This window comes from Ambystoma mexicanum, chromosome 1p (genome assembly GCF_040938575.1).
Source record: "Ambystoma mexicanum isolate Mex_15411 chromosome 1p, UKY_AmexF1_1, whole genome shotgun sequence".
NCBI classification, from domain to species: Eukaryota; Metazoa; Chordata; class Amphibia; order Caudata; family Ambystomatidae; genus Ambystoma; species Ambystoma mexicanum.
This window is the reverse complement of record NC_090921.1, coordinates 1148585606-1148605490: the sequence shown is the minus strand read 5'-3', so window position 1 is coordinate 1148605490 and position 19885 is coordinate 1148585606. Positions and strand designations below refer to the sequence as shown.

The 19885-nt window shown below is 45.2% G+C and overlaps 1 protein-coding gene across 2 annotated transcripts in view; it reads left to right on the top strand.

Moving 5' to 3' along the window:
• The window catches only part of USF2 (upstream transcription factor 2, c-fos interacting), a 411291-nt gene extending 391873 nt beyond the window's left edge, over positions 1 to 19418 (top strand). For both annotated transcript variants that reach the window (XM_069604824.1, XM_069604823.1), the window contains exon 10: positions 9132 to 19418. In XM_069604824.1, coding sequence (XP_069460925.1) covers positions 9132 to 9221 — 90 coding nt within the window. In that variant the 3' untranslated portion in view covers positions 9222 to 19418. The remainder of the gene's footprint in view (positions 1 to 9131) is intronic.
• Positions 19419 to 19885: the final 467 nt, after the last annotated feature.

Genomic DNA, 19885 nt, shown 5'->3' with positions numbered 1-19885 from the left:
GGGGGGGTGCGGCCTCCACATCAACTTCCCCGCCGGACGGCGAGGGAAAGAAATTGGATGCTATGGGACGTAGAGTCATCTCGTCGGCAGCGACGACGATTAAAGCGGCCAACGCCTTGGCTATCGTGGCCCGCTACGACAGGGAGCTCTGGTACAAGATAGCTCCCCTGCTGGATTTTCTGCCGGACGACAAGAGGGCGGAGGCCCTGGAGATCCTGCAGGAAGGTGAGGTGGCCTCGGACCACGCCATCACCGTGGCGACGGACATCGCCGACACTGGGTTCCGCCAGCTGGGCAACGGCGTTTGCCTTCGACGTCGTGGATGGCTCAAAGCTACGGACTTCCGGCAGGACGTCCAGACCAGAGTCCTGGACATGCCCTTCGACGGGAACAACCTGTTTGGGAAGACAGTGGACGATTCCCTTCAGGCCATCAAGGCGGATACTGAGACGGCCCGGGCCCTTGGAGTCCTGCAGCAACGACGGACGCCCTTTCGGAGCGGCGGAGGCAAGGGCGCCTCCAAAGGTTCCGGCGGCGGTTTCGCTTCCTACCGTCAAGCGGCCCGCTCGTCGTCGCAAGAGGCCTACAGAGGACGAGGCAAGTCTAGCGGACCCCGCCGTCGTCGCCAAGGAGGCCAAGGCGGCAAGGCCGCGTCCAAGCAGGATTGAACCGGCCGTGGGGTCGGGCCCCCACCGAAGCACCCCGGTGGGAGGCCGGCTGGCGGGCTTCGTCAGCGTGTGGGAGTCCATCTCCACCGACCGTTGGGTGCTGGACGCCCTGGCCCGGGGCCACGCGCTCGAGTTTCAAAGAAGGTGCCCGCGCGTCCCCCCCGTGGCCAGGAAAGAACTTCACGTCCCTCAACTTCTCCTGGAGGTAAAGGCGATGCTCAGAAAGGGCGCCATCGAACTCGTCCCAAAGAGGCTTCGGGGCTCCGGAGTCTACTCGAGATACTTCCTCGTGAAGAAGAAGACGGGAGGATGGCGCCCCATCCTAGACCTGCGACGTCTGAACAAGTTCATCAAGGCGCAGAAGTTCCGGATGGTCACCCTCCAGCACGTCCTGGGTCAGCTGGAGGAAGGAGACTTCCTATCGTCGTTGGATTTGGAGGATGCCTACTTCCACATTCCCATCCTAAAGGGGCACCGAAAATTCCTCAGATTCGTGGTCCAAGGGCGTCATTACCAGTTCAAAGCCCTTCCCTTCGGACTACGGTCGGCACCCAGGGTATTCACCAAGTGCCTCGCACCGGTGGCGGCGCAGCTGCGCCGCGAGGGGATTCACGTCTACCCCTACCTGGACGACTGGCTCATCCGCGCCAAGACGAGGGAGCTCGCCGTGGTCCACACGGCAAGGACCGTCCAACTCCTCACGGACCTGGGATTCTCCGTGAACTACGCCAAATCCCACCTGGTGCCCGCGCAAGTCGCACTGTTTCTGGGAGCGAGGCTCGACACAGTGTCCCTTCTGGCCTCCCCGTCGGAGGAGAGGACCAGGACCATCTTGGGCAAGGTGCAACGGATGTTGGTGGCCGACGCGGCCAAAGTGAGGTCCATCAAGTCCCTCCTCGGGATGATGTCTTCCTGCATCTACCTCATTCCCATGTGCAGGCTCCGGATGCGCCCGTTGCAAGAATTCCTGGATGCGCGCTGGATCCAGACGACGGGCAGCTTCGAGGAAAGGATCAAGCTCGACGAGAGTTTCCGACGAGCGATACGGTGGTGGGGCACCCGCGCGCATCTGACGGCGGGCATGGACTTCCAGACCCCAGCCCACCAGGAGACTGTGACCACGGATGCCTCCCTGGAAGGGTGGGGAGCGCACACCGAAAATCTGCACACAAGGGGACTCTGGCTCCCGACGGAGAAGTCCCTGCATATCAACGTCCTGGAGCTCCGTGCAGTGTTTTGGGCCCTCAGGTCCTTCCTTCCGTCCCTCAAGGGCAAGGTGGTGAGGATCTTCACCGACAACACCACCACCATGTTTTACATCAGGAAACAGGGCGGAACCAGGTCCCCAGCGCTGTCCAAGGAGGCGCATGACCTGTGGCATTGGGCCGTCGCCCAAGGGATTTTTCTGGTGCCGTTTCATCTGGCAGGGATAAAAAACACCATCGCCGACTCACTCAGCAGGGAGCTGCGCTCGTGCCACGAGTGGGAACTACGGCAGGATCTGGTGGATCGCCTCTTCCGACGGTGGGGCACACCCCAGATCGACCTGTTCGCGACGGCGACGAACACCAAGTGCCGGAGGTTCGCCAGCAGGTTTCCCCAGACGAGGAGCATGGGCGATGCTTTCTCGTTCCCCTGGGAGGGCCTGTTCCTCTACGCGTTCCCTCCCTTGCCTCTGCTAATCCGGCTCGTCAACCAGCTCAAGAGGTCACGGTGCAGGATGATCCTCGTCGCACCTGCGTGGCCGAGGCAGATATGGTTCCCGGACCTTCTGGACTTGTCAGCGTCCCCGCCGATCAAGCTGCCGGCGGACGCGGATCTACTCTCCAGGGAAGGAGGCGCCATCCTCCACCACGACCCGAAGTCGCTGAACTTGCAGGCCTGGCTCCTGCAGCGCTAGAGTTTGGAGGATACGACATACCGGCCGATTGCAGAGAGGTTCTTGCAAAGGCCAGGGCGTCCTCGACTCTTAAATGCTACGGACACAAATGGAAGAGGTTCTCTGTCTGGTGCCACGCACAGAAGATTAACCCTCTACGGATTACGGCTCCCCAAGTACTGCCGTACCTGCTGACGCTGGCCAAAGCTGGTCTGGCACACGCGTCCATCAAGATTCATCTTGCTGCGATCTCCCGATACACCAGAACCACGGGGCGGGCGTCCTTGTGGTCTCATCGTCTGGTGAAAGAGTTCATGAAGGGACTGTTCAGATCGTTCCCGCCGGTGAAGGCTCCGGCCCCGGCGTGGGAGCTCAACGTGGTGCTGACCAAGCTCATGGGGCCTCCGTTCGAGCCTCTGCACTCGGCCCGTTGAAGTTTCTATCGTGGAAAACAGCTTTTCTTGTGGCCATCACCTCCGCACGACGAGTGGGAGAGATCCAGGCCCTTTCCTGCAAGGCCCCGTACTTGACATTCCACGACACGAGGGTAGTGCTCAGGACGCACCCCTCCTTCATGCCCAAGGTACCGTCGGACTTCCATCTCAACGAACCCTTGGTGTTACCTGTGTTCTTCCCGTCGCCTTCGTCGCCGGCTGAGAGGACTTTGCACTCGCTGGATGTGGCTAGAGCGCTGAAGTTCTACGTGGACCGCACGAAGGGTTTTCGGAAGACGTCACAACTCTTTGTGAACTTTGGACCTGTCAATCAGGGGAAGGCTCTCTCGAAGGCTTCCATCTCCAGATGGCTCTCCGGCTGTATCATGTGCTGTCACCGGTTGGCAAACCGACCGCTGCCTGGCCGTCCGAGAGCCCATTCCACCAGAGCGATCGCAGCTACCACGGCGTTCCTATCTGGTGTGTCCCTGCTGGACATATGCAGGGCTGCTACGTGGAGGTCGACGCACACCTTCACGAAATTCTACTGCGTCGACCGGGATTCCAGGGAGGAGTCCAGGGTCGGCCAAGCAGTGCTGCGCAACCTGTTCGCCTGAGGTGAGCCTGGTGAGGAGGTAAGATGCTTAATGTTGAGTTGATGTGATGCTTAATGTTGAGCCTTTGCCACCTCCCGTGGTTGTGCATGTGTGTACTGCTATGTATTCTTTATTCATGAGCATGTGAATCCATGCCAGACCCCATGCTGGAGAAGGAACAAGTTACTTACCTGTAACTGTTGTTCTCCAGCATGGGTCTGGCATGGATTCACATGCGAACCCTCCCGCCTACCCCTCTGCGGCTCTTCACTTGGTCATACTGCCACTTCACGTGCTTCCAAATCTGAAGATGGCTGCCAGAGGCGGTGCTTAGGTAGAGGGCAGTCATTGGCTGTGGTCAGTATGACGCAGAGACCAGTGATTGGTTATTACTACGAAAGACAGATCAGAAACGAAACTGATACTGGTTTTTTCTTTACCGAGGATTCCCAGCCTGACGACGGGGAATATTCATGAGCATGTGAATCCATGCCAGACCCATGCTGGAGAACAACAGTTACAGGTAAGTAACTTGTTCCTTCTGATCATCCCCCCCCCCCCCCCCCCCCGAAAAGGGATCGGATAGACCCTAACCCACATATCCAAGTAGATCAGCCTCAGGTTTTCCAACAAGAGGACATGATCCATATGGATACTTATAGAGACATCTATAATGAAGCTTCCTTTCTCAAACTATGAAGAGGATCAACGGATACGACGGACAACTGGGAGGAAACCCAGCAGGAAGGTGAAAACCCTTGGACACAACAAGATCAGGACTCTGATATTTTGTACCTAGATTCTCCTCTCTCCACCCCTGCTCGCCAGGCCTCTCCTGTGGATGACCAAGTGGCTTTCAACTCAATGTTGAAAAAAGCAGCAGAATTCTTCAAAATAGCCACTCAAGAGGCAGGATTTCGTGAGGATATTAAAGAAAAACCTCTGGCGAGTCAATCCATCCCCCTTTTTAACTCTGTTAAAAGACGGGTTGCTCCTTCTTTGGTCACACCTGCTCAGACACGGGCAGTGAACCAGAGAGTCAAAATTATTTTGCCCTTCCCCTACCAACCCTCTGTATATTAAAGAGCACGCCATCCCGGACTCACCGGTAGTGACTACCACGCGAATGAAGGCAGGGGTACCCCTTGCCACGGGAGAATCACCACCGAACAAGGAGTCTAAAAGGTTGTATGCCCTGAGCAAAGGTGTCACATCAGCAGCTGCATACACCATTCGGGTTGTTAATAATACTACGTTATTAGCGAGCTATGCTGATGCCCAATGGAACTTACTTCAAGAAGGCCTCCAGGCGGTTCCTGAACCCGCCAGAACAAAGCTTCTCGCCATTGTTTCGGAGGGAAAACTGATTAACCAGAATGTGGTGAACACCACCCTGGACACTGCAGAAACAGCAGGTAGGTCTCTTGCACAAGGTACTCTTCTGAAAAGACACGCATGGCTGCGTACATTGGGCTTCAGACCTGAGACTCAGGCCTCTCTCATTAATAAACCCATTGAGGAGACTAACCTCTTCGGGAAAGCAGTTGATGAAGCGTTGGAGACGGCCAAGAAGGAGCATGAGACTATTAAGTCTTTGCACCAAATTACACAAAAACCCTCCTCCCAGAGGGGTAACCATTCTCTGCGGTCCTTTCGAGGAAAAGCCCGTGCCGGTCAGAACAACTACGGCACGGGTAACTTCAAAACGAATCAAGCATCTGGAAGCCCGACTTGCTACCCCTCAAGGGGTCAGAAACACGGCAAAGGTAGAGGCAGAGGCCCCAATTCCAGAGGAGCCACAGCCTCTGGTCAGAAATTACCACCAAGTCCAGGTCCCCTCCCATGTCTCCCCGGTCGGGGGGCGATTAACATCTTTCCTTAAGGCATGGGAGGGGATAACTTCCGACCAGTGGGTCTTAAAGATGGTCGCCCACGGTTATTGCGTGGAATTCGACGACCTCCACAGTTCAGACTGCCACGCTCATGGCGCCTTTCAACAGACCATCTGGAGATCCTGATCAAAGAGGTGAAAGCACTGCTGGAAAAGGACGCCATAGAACCCGTCCCTATTCTTCAGGTAAACGAGGGCATTTTTTCAGTGTACTTCCTTGTACACAAAAAGGATCTCACCATGCATCCTATTCTGGATCTGCGCCCAGCGAACACATTTATAAAACCCCACAAGTTTTGCATGGTATCAATGCAGGAGGGGATCCCATTGCTGAAACAGGGGGACTTCATGGCAACATTGGATATGAAAGATGCATACTTTCATATTTCAATGTTGCCAACGCACAGAATATACCGAAGGTTCATGATCCAGGACAAACACTACCAGTTCAAAGTACTCCCCTTCGGCATCGCCTCGATGCCAAGGGTGTTTACCAAAGTCCTGGCAGTGGCAGCAGCACACCTGCGCAGACTATCGGTCCCAGTTTACCCTTACCTCGACGACTGGCTCATTATGGGGGACTCGTTCAACGCTTGTTTTTCGAACACCCAAAAAACAGTAGATCTCCTCTTCAGCCTGGGTTTTTCAATCAACTAGAAGAAATCCAGCTTAGTCCCCAGCCAAGTGAAACCATTTCTGGGAGCGCTAATTTGGACGGAAGACGGCCTTGTCTTCCCCTCCAGTGAGAGGGTTCAGAACATGCTCTCTCAGATTCCTCAATATTTAGCCAGCCTGGAGGTGACGGTACGCAAAGCGATGCGTCATGGCGTCATGTATATACTTAGTTCACCACGCGCGGCTGCGCCTGCGTCCCATGCAGGAGTGGCTCAACAGCCAGTGGTGTCAGGCCAGCTGACAATGGGAAGATCTGTTAGTTGTCTCGCCAGCCCTCGTTCTCTCTCTGCAGTGGTGGTCAAGAGAAAACCTCTTGAAGGGCAAAACCTTCACCACCCCTGCAGTGGAAGCCACTCTCGCGACAGACTCATCTCTCACGGGGGGGACCCTCCCGCCCACCCCCCCCCCCCCCCCCCCCTCTCACCTGCTTCAGCAGACAGCGCACGGAGTGTGGTCCCCTCAAGTAGCGTCCAACCAAATAAACTTTCTGGAACTACTAGCGGTGTTCAAAGCATTGAAAGCCTTTCAGGTGCACCTGCAGGGGAAGACAGTACTGATCCTAACAGACAGCACTACAGCAATGCATTACCTGAACAAACCGGGGGAACCTCACTCTCCAGGGCTATCCAAGCTGTCCCAAAACATTTGGATATGGGCTCTCAAACACAAGATGTTTTTGTTGTCCCAACATGTTCCAGGGGAACGAACTCAATCTTCTGGCAGACGTACTCAGCAGAGATTTTCCTCTGCCAGAAGAATATGAATGGCGACTGCACGAAGACATTGCATCCAACATCTTCGCAGGATGGGGTTTCCCAGAGATCGACCTGTTCGCTACTCAGGAGAACGCCCAATGCCAAGACTACGCCTCCAGGTACCCCCAGAACCGATCCAAGGGGGAACGGTCTCTGGATAACTTGGTTGGGGAAATGTGTCTACGCTTTTCCCCCTGACTCCCCTTTCTCAACAAGATAGTGCATAAGATGCACCAGGAACCAGTCACCATGATACTGGTGGCCTCCATGTGGGCCCGCCAACCCTGGTTCGCTGACCTGATGGAAATGTCCCTGTCCTCTCCAGTCAAGCTGCCCTGCCCGTACAACATGTTGTCTCAGGACAGGGGGGGGAGACCCTACACCCATGCCCACAAACTCTGAACTTAGCAGCCTGGCTCCTGAGATCATAGAATTTGGACACCTGAAACTCCCTCAGAGATGCATGGACATACTCAGGGAAGCGAGAAAGCCTAACACATGTTATTGCTATGCCAGCAAATGGAAACGTTTTGTCTTCTGGTGCAATTCCAAGGGTGTCAAGCCCATCGATAGCTCACCCTCACACGTTGTGTTGTATCTAACCCACCTGCTGGACTCGGGGTTAGTCTTCAATTCCCTAAAGGTTCATCTGGCTGCTCTGTCAGCCTACACCACATCACAACAAAAAGTATTGTGGTGGAAAATACCAGTAATTAAAGCCTTTATGGAAGGGGTCGAGATGATTTATCCTCCCATCTCTCACCCAGCCCCTGGCTGGGACCTGAATGTGGTTTTGACCAGGTTCATGGGAGCTCCCTTCGAGCCTATGCATAAAGCAAGTCTGAAAGATCTGACTTATAAAACGGCCTTCCTAGTGGCTATCACTTCTATCAGAAGAGTTAGCGAACTACAGGCCCTGTCTGTATTAGACCCCTTTGTTACAGTCCACAAAGATAAGGTAGTTCTGCGCACACATCCCAGGTTTGCACCTAAATTCATTTCAAAGTTCCATGTGAACCAGTCAATCGAACTACCCACTTTCTTCCAGAACCCCACTAACATGGCCGAAAGAAGCCTTCACACACCAGACGTACGCAGGACAGTCATGTCTTATCTGGAAAAAACTAAACCACTAAGGAAGACTGAACAGTTCTTTGTTTCAGTGGCAGCTGGTAGAGAAGGGGATCCTGTCTCTAAATCAGCGATTTCAATGTGGATTGTCAAATGCATCACACTCCTATGTTACACTCTTGCGAAGAGAGAACTGCCCTTCAAGCCTAGAACACACTCTACTCGAGGCCCTGGGGCATCCATAGCATTCATTGCAAATGTTCCTCTTGAGTCCATTTGCAAAGCGGCAACCTGGAGTTCTGTACACACCTTTACAAAACACTATTGCCTGGACACTCATTCTAGGTCTGATTCTCAGGTGGGACAGGCAGTACTAAGACATCTTTTCTCTACTGTTCCTTCTCACAACCCACCTCCAACTCCGGGTACTGCTCGCTAGTCTATGCACAGTTTGTGATTCTAAGCAGATTAACAAGCATCAGAAGACACGCATTACTTACCGTAATAGCATTTCTGATGATTGTATCTGCTTAGATTCACATGCGCCCTCCCTACCTCCCCGCTCGGGCTGGAAGGAACATAGATATCTTACTACTTTCTCTCTTAATGTACTCCCTCCCTGTAGCCTTGGGCTCCCTCATGGCAGAAAAAATATAATCGGAGGGACCTAGGCGCGTGAGGGATTTTGGGTACTACACACGTCACGATAGGGATAGTGTTACAGATACGCCTATGCCGACGTCCCCTTTCGGTCCCCGAAAGACAAGATGCAATACTCCGCGGTTACCCCTGGATGTCGGACCATAAGCACAGCAAGTGAATCTAAGCAGATTAACAAGCATCAGAAATGCTATTAGGGTAAGTAATACATGTCATTTGATACCTTATCCAATCTCTTGTGGTTTAAATACATACATATGCTGAAAACAAATTCTTTAAGGGGAAAGGTCGGAAATTCTTTAAGGGGAAAGGTCTGATAGAATAGAGGAGCAAGAAAAATTCCCATTGGCTTAAAATCCAAGATTTCCCCCTCCCCCTTCCCCCAGCTTCACCTAGTACGTATACACAAAGCCACCCTCCACCTACAATTTGAAATAAAGAAGAAAAAAAGGCGGTGGTGTGAAGACGCTCACAAGATTTTAAATGTTTTCCTTTATTTTAGGTTGAAGAGTTGAAGAACGAAAATGCACTTCTGCGTGCACAGCTACAGCAGCATGGCATAGAGATTGTTGGCGACACACCTGGACAGTGATTTCTGAATTATGCCTTCCACACCTGCAACGGAAGGATTGCCTTTGCCACTGGTCCTTGCCTGCGCATTCATCAACTCCCGTTGTAGTACAGAGATTTTCCACAACTTGTGTACATTCTTTCCTGGAAACTGATGGTGGTTTGGGGAACAGTTGTGCATCTTGACAAAAGCAACATGCAGTGGATATGCCTCCTGTCACTAGCCACTGGCTAGTTTCTTTCTATTTAGACTATATTAAGAAACTGCGTTTTTTATGATAGATTTTTAGCAACAAACAAAAGACGAAACAAAAAAGGAACGGATTACAGCAGACTGCTAGCAATTACATTGAACCAGTTTCGTTCATGTTGACTAATCTCTGTTACCAGGCAGGAAACATCAACCAACGGCTGTGCTTTTATTGTCAAAAGTATCGATTATGTAACCAGTGGTTTGGTATCTTGATTCAGACTGTATGAACAGAGTTGCCTGCTGTGTAGTTTGTTTGCTTGATTCACAAGCTTTCCCTTTTTTTGTTTCCCCACTTAATTTAATTTTTACAAGCATAGCAAAGCCCTATGCCCTTTATTTTGTAGAAATCATTTGTTGCGCCCACGTTGCATAAGTATTAAGGTTCATCTTTATAGAATATGAACAATCACAGGATCGTTTTTCTTTCATAGCCATAATAAGCTTCGTATTTTTATATTTTTATATTCTATGAAACATAAGCAATATTTGCCTTGGCAAACATTGATGCAGCCCGATTTACATTCAAAACTTCTAAATCAGTAATTTGCCTCCAGTCATCTTTTATAAAGAATGGCACCAGGCAGATGCCTTCCTCCCTGTTCTATTGCAGCAGAAACAACAATAACATAATTTCCAAATGTGTATCCGCCTCCTAAGCTTACAGCAAGCCAGGACTTTGTGTTTGAGTACTTAACATTCGTGCAGTGTTTCCGCCATTAATTTCAATACCAAATAATTAATTCTTTAGGTACAATATAAAATGGAAAATTGGTACTTTGCCATCTAGTCCACAGTTAACTTAGTTTCATAGTTTGGAATATAGCAGAAATCTAACAGAATATATAAAATGTTTGATGTTGCCAGCTTAGATGGTTCATACGCATTACATTGCATTGCATATGCATTACAAAATATTTGAAGCAAGTCAAGTTTTCGCAAGAGTTGTAAAGTGTACTTCTGTGCATTGTGAGTTAAAATGGAACTTGGAGGAAGACACATTTTCCGATTCTATTTTCTGGTGCATTGAAGACAAAGCTGTCAGTTTTCCAATCCCACCTTGCTTATAGTTGTATAGCAATTTAGCTGAACAGATAGTTCCCCCTTTAGTATACCATACATGATAATGTTTAGTATACCATACATGATAATGTAACAGATTCACAGGTGTGACTGTCGCGTGTTCTGCAGTAACATATTTGCTGCTATATATAAGCTACCGAGGGATGTTACTTGGATGGTTCAACCCATTCTATCATTGAGGGGAGTGTTCGTAGCTTACTACTCATTGCTACTAGATGCTTTTTTGTGCAACACCTTCTGCCTGACTTCTATATTTAGTCAACCATAATTCGTGGCAGCACCTGTAGGGCGAGTGTCACAAGGCAAAATGCTGCTGTCCGAAGAGCAGGAGTGGCCAAATGGGTCACGTCTTACACTGGTCACAAGGCATATTTGGCCACCACCCTGATTATTTGAGCATATGTTAATGGCATATTGGGTGACTCAATAATCCAACAATGTACCATTTGTAAATAAGTGTACGTCATGACTGGTCACTTGTCCTACATGGCATAGAGACAAGATTGATGTCCGTCTGTTGAACAATGAGAGATGGCTATCCCACATATAACTTAAAGGAAAGAGAAGTCGGAGTTATCTGTAGTTTGTATTTCACATTAGTTTCAAGATCTGAGTGAATGTGACGGATCAATGGTTGCCCGTTCTATATTTCGTAAACTGATACAATGTAGTTGATGGCTGTTATACATCTATTGTGGTACAGGAGATGCTGTTAATGTTGTATCCTATCCCGTTGGGTATTGTGTACCCAGGAAAGTAGATGAAGCATAAATTGACTGATTTCTCTGAGCTTGTTTTTTGGGGTATGTTCCATTCATTAAACAAGTCTAACGTGGAATTCCTATTATTCTGTGTTAACATAGTTTCTGACATGCCTGATGGCGTTTATATTTGAATGTCTTTCTTTTGACAACGCCACAGTGTGTGAAACTTACAGGCAAATCTTTTAGCATGGAATCTTCAAGTTGCATGGTAATTCAATTGTAGAAGTTGTAACTCATTTCAGGAAGTACAACTTTGTCTTCACCTGCATTTGTAAGTATGTCTTTGCTGCAACTTCACATTTCAATCATGCTGATTTCTTTTATTCTAGGAGCTCAAGGCGTAATATATTGGCTTAAAATCCTTGTTTCCGTGAGGTTAATTCACTAGTTACGCCTTTCTATTAATCTATTCTTGAAATACAGCTACTCATCTTATTAATTTTGGATCTGTGCTTGCTGTTTTTCCTTTTTTAATTGTATTCTTCTGCCTTAAAAAACGATTTTCTACAACAAATCTGCTCTTCCATGTGGTTAATGTTGTGGTTTTTGGCAAGATTGTTGGAATATAGTTTTTTTTTTTTTTTTTTTTTTTGTGAAACCTGATTATTTCCACACAATTATAAAAACTATGCAAAAGCAGTCTGGGATCGTATTAGCACTGACCCTAAATAAATCTGAGCTTGGTAACTGTTCAACACTACCTGGGAAATGAACAGTAACATTTTTCATTCTTGTTCCTTGTTTAATTGAACTAGTGGGGCATGTAAAGATGTTCTGCTAAGATTAGGTCCATGAATATTATGTTTTAAAGTCCAGGCATGCATAATCTAATGCGAGTGAAACGTCTGCAGGAATGTTTAAAACAGAAATCGGAATAACATTTTTTAAGGCTTCTCTTTATTTTCCTTTCTTACAATTGTCAAATTGAATTGACACTAACCGGCAATTAAAAGCCGCAGACCTTCTCACCTTTTCAGGTTGCATCACGAGTTTTACTTGGGGTTTATAATACATTATATAAATGTATCTCATAGATGCCTAGGTTTTAATCATTTCTGCTTGCAGTGTTACAAAGTAAAGAGCTGGTCATTTATGTGGGGAAATCGGAATGAAGCACAGTGACAGTGAGTTGGTATAGGCAAGCTGCATCTGATAGAGGTTTTTAGGGATTGGCATGACTCGCCTCAGCTCTCCTTTTCTGATATATAATGTGAGACCTGCCACTGAATTACTGTAGTTGAGTACACTACACCAAGAGCTCGATTATTTTTTTCCAGCAGAGTAATAGAAAGGAATCACCCTGACGGGGTGTTTTTTCTCTATTTGCTTGGGCTTTATTGAAACCGATTTGCTCATTTCATATTTTAATGTGGTCTTCCATTCACAATTATGTGTAAGCATTCCATGTATTCGCTGCATAAATGTGATTCAACAAAATACTTTTCATGGCATCTATGCCGCAATAACGTTTTACGTGAAAGTTATTATATATCGTATAATCCTTCTTTCAGTAGGCTTTGTGTGACCACACATTAATTCGAGCCATTCCAACATTTTCCATGCTGAGGCACTTCATCAAGACTATAATTAACATTGTTTACCGCATCAACTGCTCCTCGACACAACAAAAGTACTGTTTCACCAGAAAAGCACTAAAATATTGCCATTCTTGTTTTAAGGTTCATCCTTTAAAAATAGCCCCTCTCCCAACTGTATTACGATGAAGCTGTATGCACGTGTATACACGCGTTGTTCCTACCCCTCAAGATTAATGTTCCAACTCAATGGAAACAATGAATTAAATGATAGTTTCATCCTTAACGGAAACATGCTACAGGATTAAAATGGTATATATTTCGAGATATTGCACACCATCAGATTGCAAAGCACATTTTGCCATTCAAAGATGACTGGCTCTTTTCCTTCACTGCTCAGTCATTTTACTAATTTGCCACCACACAGCCACTTGGAAGGCCTCAGACTTGGTCTAAAGTGATTGTTAAACATGCCTCTTCAAATCGTAATCATTAAACCTATTTAGCATTCTCAATCCCCCTGTAAGTTACCTAATCCATTACTAACACTGGGAGCATTATGAACATTTTACATGTGCCACTTCTAGAAGGTGGTGACTGCATAACTTTCCATAACACTAGTACTTCTATATTTTAAACAGTGACGCTGGCCTATATGTGATTGTCTGATTCTCAGTGAAGAATTAATTCCTTTGTTCTTTCTTCAGCATCTATAACATTTCACCAGTGCTAATACTATACATATGAAATAGAACTTTATAATGTCCTCTACAAAAGAATATTAATTTTCTTAATCATTGTTGGACTTGGAAGCTACCACTGCATGTGTTTGGTATTGTGCGCTCATTTGTTTTAACACTATAAATTGCCTCTCATAATAAATTAATCTTGAGATAATTCACAAAAGCAAAAAAATGCATATGTATATTTTTATTTAGTTTTACTCGAATACTTTATACTGAAGTTTGAATGATACCCATAATTATAACTTAAGCATTGCTATAGCATTGATAAAGCACATAAGCGTGCTTGTATCGCATAAACAATTTTTACGTACACAATGGCTTCTGAAATACGGATTGGGCTCCAGCATTGATCCCACTATTTCTTCTGTTGAATCGCAGCAATACAGGTTTAACCTAAAATGCTTTCATGTAATTGCAAATGGACCACCATGTTAGTCACTAATGAAAGGAGAAAATCTGTTAGTAACATAACAGCAGCCAATTGAACAAATCACACAAATGCAGTTAAACATGGATTTCTGATTTCACAAAAGCACAACGGTACAACTCCATGTAAAACAGTGATTTATTGCAGCACTTATCGCTGGTAGAATGCAGTGTAGAAAGCTGCATTTATTTTGAGGTATAGTATTCTCAACTTTCGTCTGAAATCTTTCTACTTTAAATTCTCAGCAGAGAATATTTTCGTGTTCTCAAGGACATAGCCCTTCCCCCTCATTGGTGTATGAAATATTGCTACGTACTTTGCAGCATCTGCAACTTTGTAGACACCTTCTCATGTTTCACATTGTAAACCCCTAAAAGAATCATGAAATTAAATTTGAATATTATTCAGTTGTATGGTTTGGTTCCATCCCAATCAAGGAATCCTCCCTATTTGTTGAGACACCCACTACATAGCCATCAATTCAGCAATCATCTTCAGCATTCGACCTAATCGTGCATTTAACAATTTTGTTCACCTGGCAACTTCATGGCCGAAAATGAGTTTACAAAAAAACATATTACTGTATTCCACAAACACTGAGAACTAATTAAGAACATCAGATTATTTCTAATCCATGGCTAAAATAGCTTTGCAGCTTCCGATAGGTAAATGGGTAACTTCAAAACACGCTTGGATTTGGATATTCCATAATACATTGGAATCTTCTAGTTGGAAGAAAGTAGCAAATTGGAACTGACTGAGCTTGAAGTGAAATAATTGTCTGCAGTGTAAAGCATTGGGGTTGTCCCCTCCCTGCCAACTCTGTGCCTCTACTACTGCTTGTTTCCAATGTTGGACCCACATTTTACTTTACCATCCTCCTTCTGCTGCTATTGTCAAAGCCGCTTTACTAGTCATGAATAGGACAACTATGAATTTTTCATTTTAACAGTTATTTTCTCTTCACCAAAATTTGAGTTCCATTTCTTGCATGCTGGTATATTGTATTATCTTTGCTTTGGTTAAATTACTGGAATATCATGTCTTATGCCTCCTGGAATGTTCCAACTGCCACAAAGTGTGTTAAAACATTCTTTGCACAGCTGATGAAGGAAAAGGGCTGCTTGGAGGATAACTATTGGTCCTTACTTTACAGCCACTGTTAATGTTCTTAAAACACTTGAAACAATATGGTCACAACAGCCTGGGCACAACCTGCTTGCTTTTCATTCTCTTAACTGATTCCCTCTTGGCGCATCGGTTTTTTGGTTTGATCCGTTGCAAGGTGTGCAGGATTTTAAATCTCAATTACAAAAGAATGATATGCGATTAGATTTTCTTTTGCAGCCGCACCACCTACACCCCTAACCCCGCCTCAGTCAATTTATTTGTTCACTATAATATATCTTGTTATCTTGTCACACTGAACCCAGATTCTGACAGCGCTTCCAGTCATTACCAGAACCTCTGCTTTCATCCGGGTTAATTATGAGGTGCAAGTTGATCCCAAACTTAGGCTTTATTGTACAGTGTCATTAAAGCCTGTATCCATTAGTATATAGTCCTTTCCTACCCTACTTAAGTCAGTATGTGTAAGACACATGCTGGGTGCGCTACACCTCAGTGAAAACTATCAGTGCTCAAATTGATTTGCTCATAATTGCGCTTAGTACCTAAAAAGCTTTCCATGGTGATTCTAAAAGATGCAAACTTAAGATCACTGCAACAAACCCAATACCTCCTGAGATTCATAACATGAATCCTTGTTCCTATGTGAGGAACCAACAATGCAACTCCATCCTTTAATATGGATGCCTTTTTGTTTGTAGAAGATGTTGAGGCCCATGATGAAAACTATAGCTTGAAGAAGCCAAATAAGGGGATCCTTGAACCCAGCTAAGTAATCTGCATGTTTTGCCAGTCATCTGTGAACCTAACTTTGGTTAGTCCAGATCACTGCTTCCTCCACTTGGAGGAGATACGGATGGTAGTTGGGGAATTATTTTGTCGTTTTTCACCTCAAACCTATATCTGAGGCAAGGCTTCTCGGCCAACGGTCGCATGACAGCCTTTATCAAGAAGGGGAAAACTGATTACCTTGGTTGTTGCACAGCTGGCTACCAATTCCTGTTGATGTTGGTGCACCTAGTGCTTGACTTGGCTCTGGTCCCATTCTGCTAATGGGAATGGGCCAATGAACCCTTTTGTAGATGTTAGTCATTAGGTTCCAATGCCCCAACATTCCTTGTGGTCTCAGTGCTGTTGCGATCCAATGAGACCAGAGGAACCTGCCACTTGTATCGGAGATCTACTAAACATAACACGGTTACATTCTTGTAGCCCACCTACACAGTCCTTTGTGACCGCTACTCTGATCATCCATTGCAACCCATTTCTCTGCCTCTTTGATTAGGTAATGCAACATGCATACATGCTTTGAAGGCGGGGGGTGGGTGTATTACAACTCTCCCATCTATCTAGATTGAGCAAATGCAATTTTGATAGATCTAGCTCGATTATCCAATTTTCACGGACCTCTCTGCCTCTTCTAGGCATCCCAGAGTATCAAGAGTACATCCGTCATGCCACACACAATCATGTTCTTATTTGGATTGGCTGTAGGGTATGTGGACAGAGTGGCCAGAGAAATAAATCAAGGGTTGGACTTTTAAAAGCAGGACCGGCTACATTTCTCCCGTCTTATTACAGTGGTCCAAGTGATGCTCCAAAACGTGCCCTGTAATCGCCTCATTTCCATCTGAAGTTGTATGGATAGCAAGTGCATAAAATGGAAGTGTGTTGGCTGCCTAAAGTCTTGAAGTTGCAGTCCAAGCATTTTCTAAACAAAGGGGCAGTAAAGAAGGGCTTCTCTACTGTAAGATCTCCAAATGAAGGGGAGAGCATGATCTAGCTCCCTTGTAAAGTTACATGCAACTCTGGATTTGGGAGAAGGAACCACTTGTTGACACGGATGATCCCAGAAAATCTGTGGGATCTCTGCTGGATCAGAGTGTGCAGGCTTCCACTCCATACTTCTCCTTATTAACTCATCTAGGGTGAATGAAGATTCATTTGGTTATGAATCTGATAAGGGCACTTTTTCTACACAGGTGGCACCCTGCCCTCTGTGGACATGACAAAATTGCTTAAAATTCAGAAAATCTTAAGCCTTTTATTTCTTTTCTTCTGCTTCAAGTCTTTCTAGATGGTCCCTCTGGGACATAATCTTCTCCCAGGAATCTTGTTGTCTCTTCACCTTTTTGGAAGTATAGTGCATGATTTCTATACTGTTTTTGAAACGTTTCTGGTCATATATGTGTAATGCTAGGTCTTTTTCATTTTAACTCAGTTTCAGAAGAGGTGAGTAGGGATCCATCTATCTTTTCATATAACACTTGCATACAAGGAAGGAAATGGAAGTGATGGGACGGAAGTGGGTGGATGGTGAGCAAAGCAATATGGAATGGTGAAGGTCTGAGAAATGTGCAATGTGGAAGGCTAATTTTAGCCCGTCTATTGAGAAAGATGGAACATATCTTTGATTTGCAAAATTTTGTTTAGCACCGATTGGTTTGAGCTCACATTCTCCAACCTAAAGACTCCATTCGCAGTATTTTAATTTTGTTAGAAGCTTGCCAGTAAGGTTTACATCTGTTACAATAATTCATAGATGTTGATGCATTTTTTTTCATAGTAGTCTACGAACACTCAACTAAAATGTATGCATGAAGCAAAATTGAGACTTGCCTTTTCAATTTTCTTTTTCTTAAAACCTTCTGCAGGTTTATTTTATATCAAGTGGTTGATGCATATGTGACATTCAAAACCACCGTCACCAACGGCTAAGTAACGCTTTGTTAGATTACTAAAGTTATGGTGCTTTTTGGAAGTTTAGCACACTGTAGGCAGCCAACTCAAAGGTGAAGGACTTTGTCCCTTTTAGGGCATGGCAGGATGAGAACTATAATGATCTCCACAAAATCATAAATAGCCTTAAACTGAACTACTCAAGTTCAAATTACATATATACAAGTAGTACTAAAAGGGATCTTGCCTTTTAATGTCTGCCTGTACCAAATTGTTTCATTTTCTTTATATTTTTAAGAAAATTCGATTATACACTTGATAGTTTAAAAGGGCCAAGATCGTTTTATTAGACTCCATTGTCTTAATTCATTAAGTCGGTGGTATGGAAACTTTGCATTTACTAGATATGTGCAACCACAGGAAAAATAACTACAGACCCAGTGTGTTGTGTATTTTCTTAAGCCTGCGTACATACTTCCTATAGATGCAGTGTAAGACAGGGTTTTGGTCTCAGTCCAAACATGATTTGAAAATGGGTTTTGGGAACGTCTGCTGCTTTAACTCTTGTATGAAACCACTTACATTATTTGTTTTAATTTTTTACATGGTTGGGCATAGGTTTGTCTTGTACTCTTCTGTATGTTTTGTAGCTACTGAACACAAGCTCCTAAAGTGTAGAAACCTAGCTGCTACAGCTTTTGTAAATGCTGAATATGCTTCCATTCAAACTCCAGCAGAGAGGTGGTCACTAAAGAAATGTCATCCAGTGTCAACCAACTGCTACTCATTTTATTTGTAATGGAAGAGGATGGCATTTGCCAAAACCCGGCTGACTGGAGGATCCCTTTCACTGCTTTTATGTCACTTGCACCATGTTAGTACAAGCTGTATGTGACGTGCACCCACTATAAGCTTATATTGAAATCCTGTCTTCTGCGTGTCCGTACATATAAATATGTGTGTATTCAACTAGTGATGTAAATGGGCAATATGGGAATGCATACATCTACATAATTTTTTTAAATTAAGATATGAATTGGTTATTCCTATTGAGGGTTTTGGGGAAAAATAACAATGTTCCCTGGTCTTGCAAAGGACTTTCATTCTTTACCACACATTGTATCAGATGATTCAGTCAGTAGCATTTAAGCTCCACTTTATGGTCTGCTTGCACAAGCAGCCCACAAGCCACCGTTTCTCATGCCCAACAGAACCCCTCGATGATCAATTTGATTTTTCCACGTCTAAGATATTGATATGTTAGTATTGGTTAAAATGCACTTTTTTGAAAAAAAAAATGGATTGTGTAATGTTCAAGACTTGAGTTTATATTAATAACGTCTGTGGAGTGTTGAGAAATGTTACTAAAACTAACAAGCACTGCTCACACCACCAGTAAAGAACTATATGATGTATAAAGATTACATGCTGGTAAGGGAAGCTTCAAGTTATAGGAAGTTATTTTCTAACCATGTCACAAAGAAACTGCTGAAATCCGTCTCCGTTTGTATATATTAGTAATTAATGAAAAGGAAATAAAGTTAACAGCATGTAATATTGCTGATGTTTTTTTTTTTTAAGGAAATAAATGAAATGTTACGAGTGCATTTTTATTTGATTTTGTCTGGTTGGTCTTTTTCCATATCGGTTGTTATATTCACGTGAGATTGGTAGCAGTTGTGCAAAAGACAGCTCAGTAACATAACCCATTCAATTCCCTTTCCTTGGTTTCACCTTTGGAGAATGTTGCTTCTCCAGTATTGCTTTGACTAGTTGCCTGTTCGGCTGTGAATTCCATTGCAGTGAAAAACGTACATTTATAGCATGTCCACCTTGCTTGTACCCTTTATGCCTAAACTCTGCCCACAATATATTACTTTACTCCTGCTTTCCCAAAGCCTGGTATAGATAAATTGTCTTGTTGCATCATTTCGGCCCATTGCCTTTATTAATATGGATACTCACTTACTAAGTAAGATACAGGCTGAAAGATTTTCAAGAATGATCACCTCACTAGAACACAAGGACCAAGCCATTCTTTTCTAGTCAGGTACCTAATGCCTAACCTCTGCAG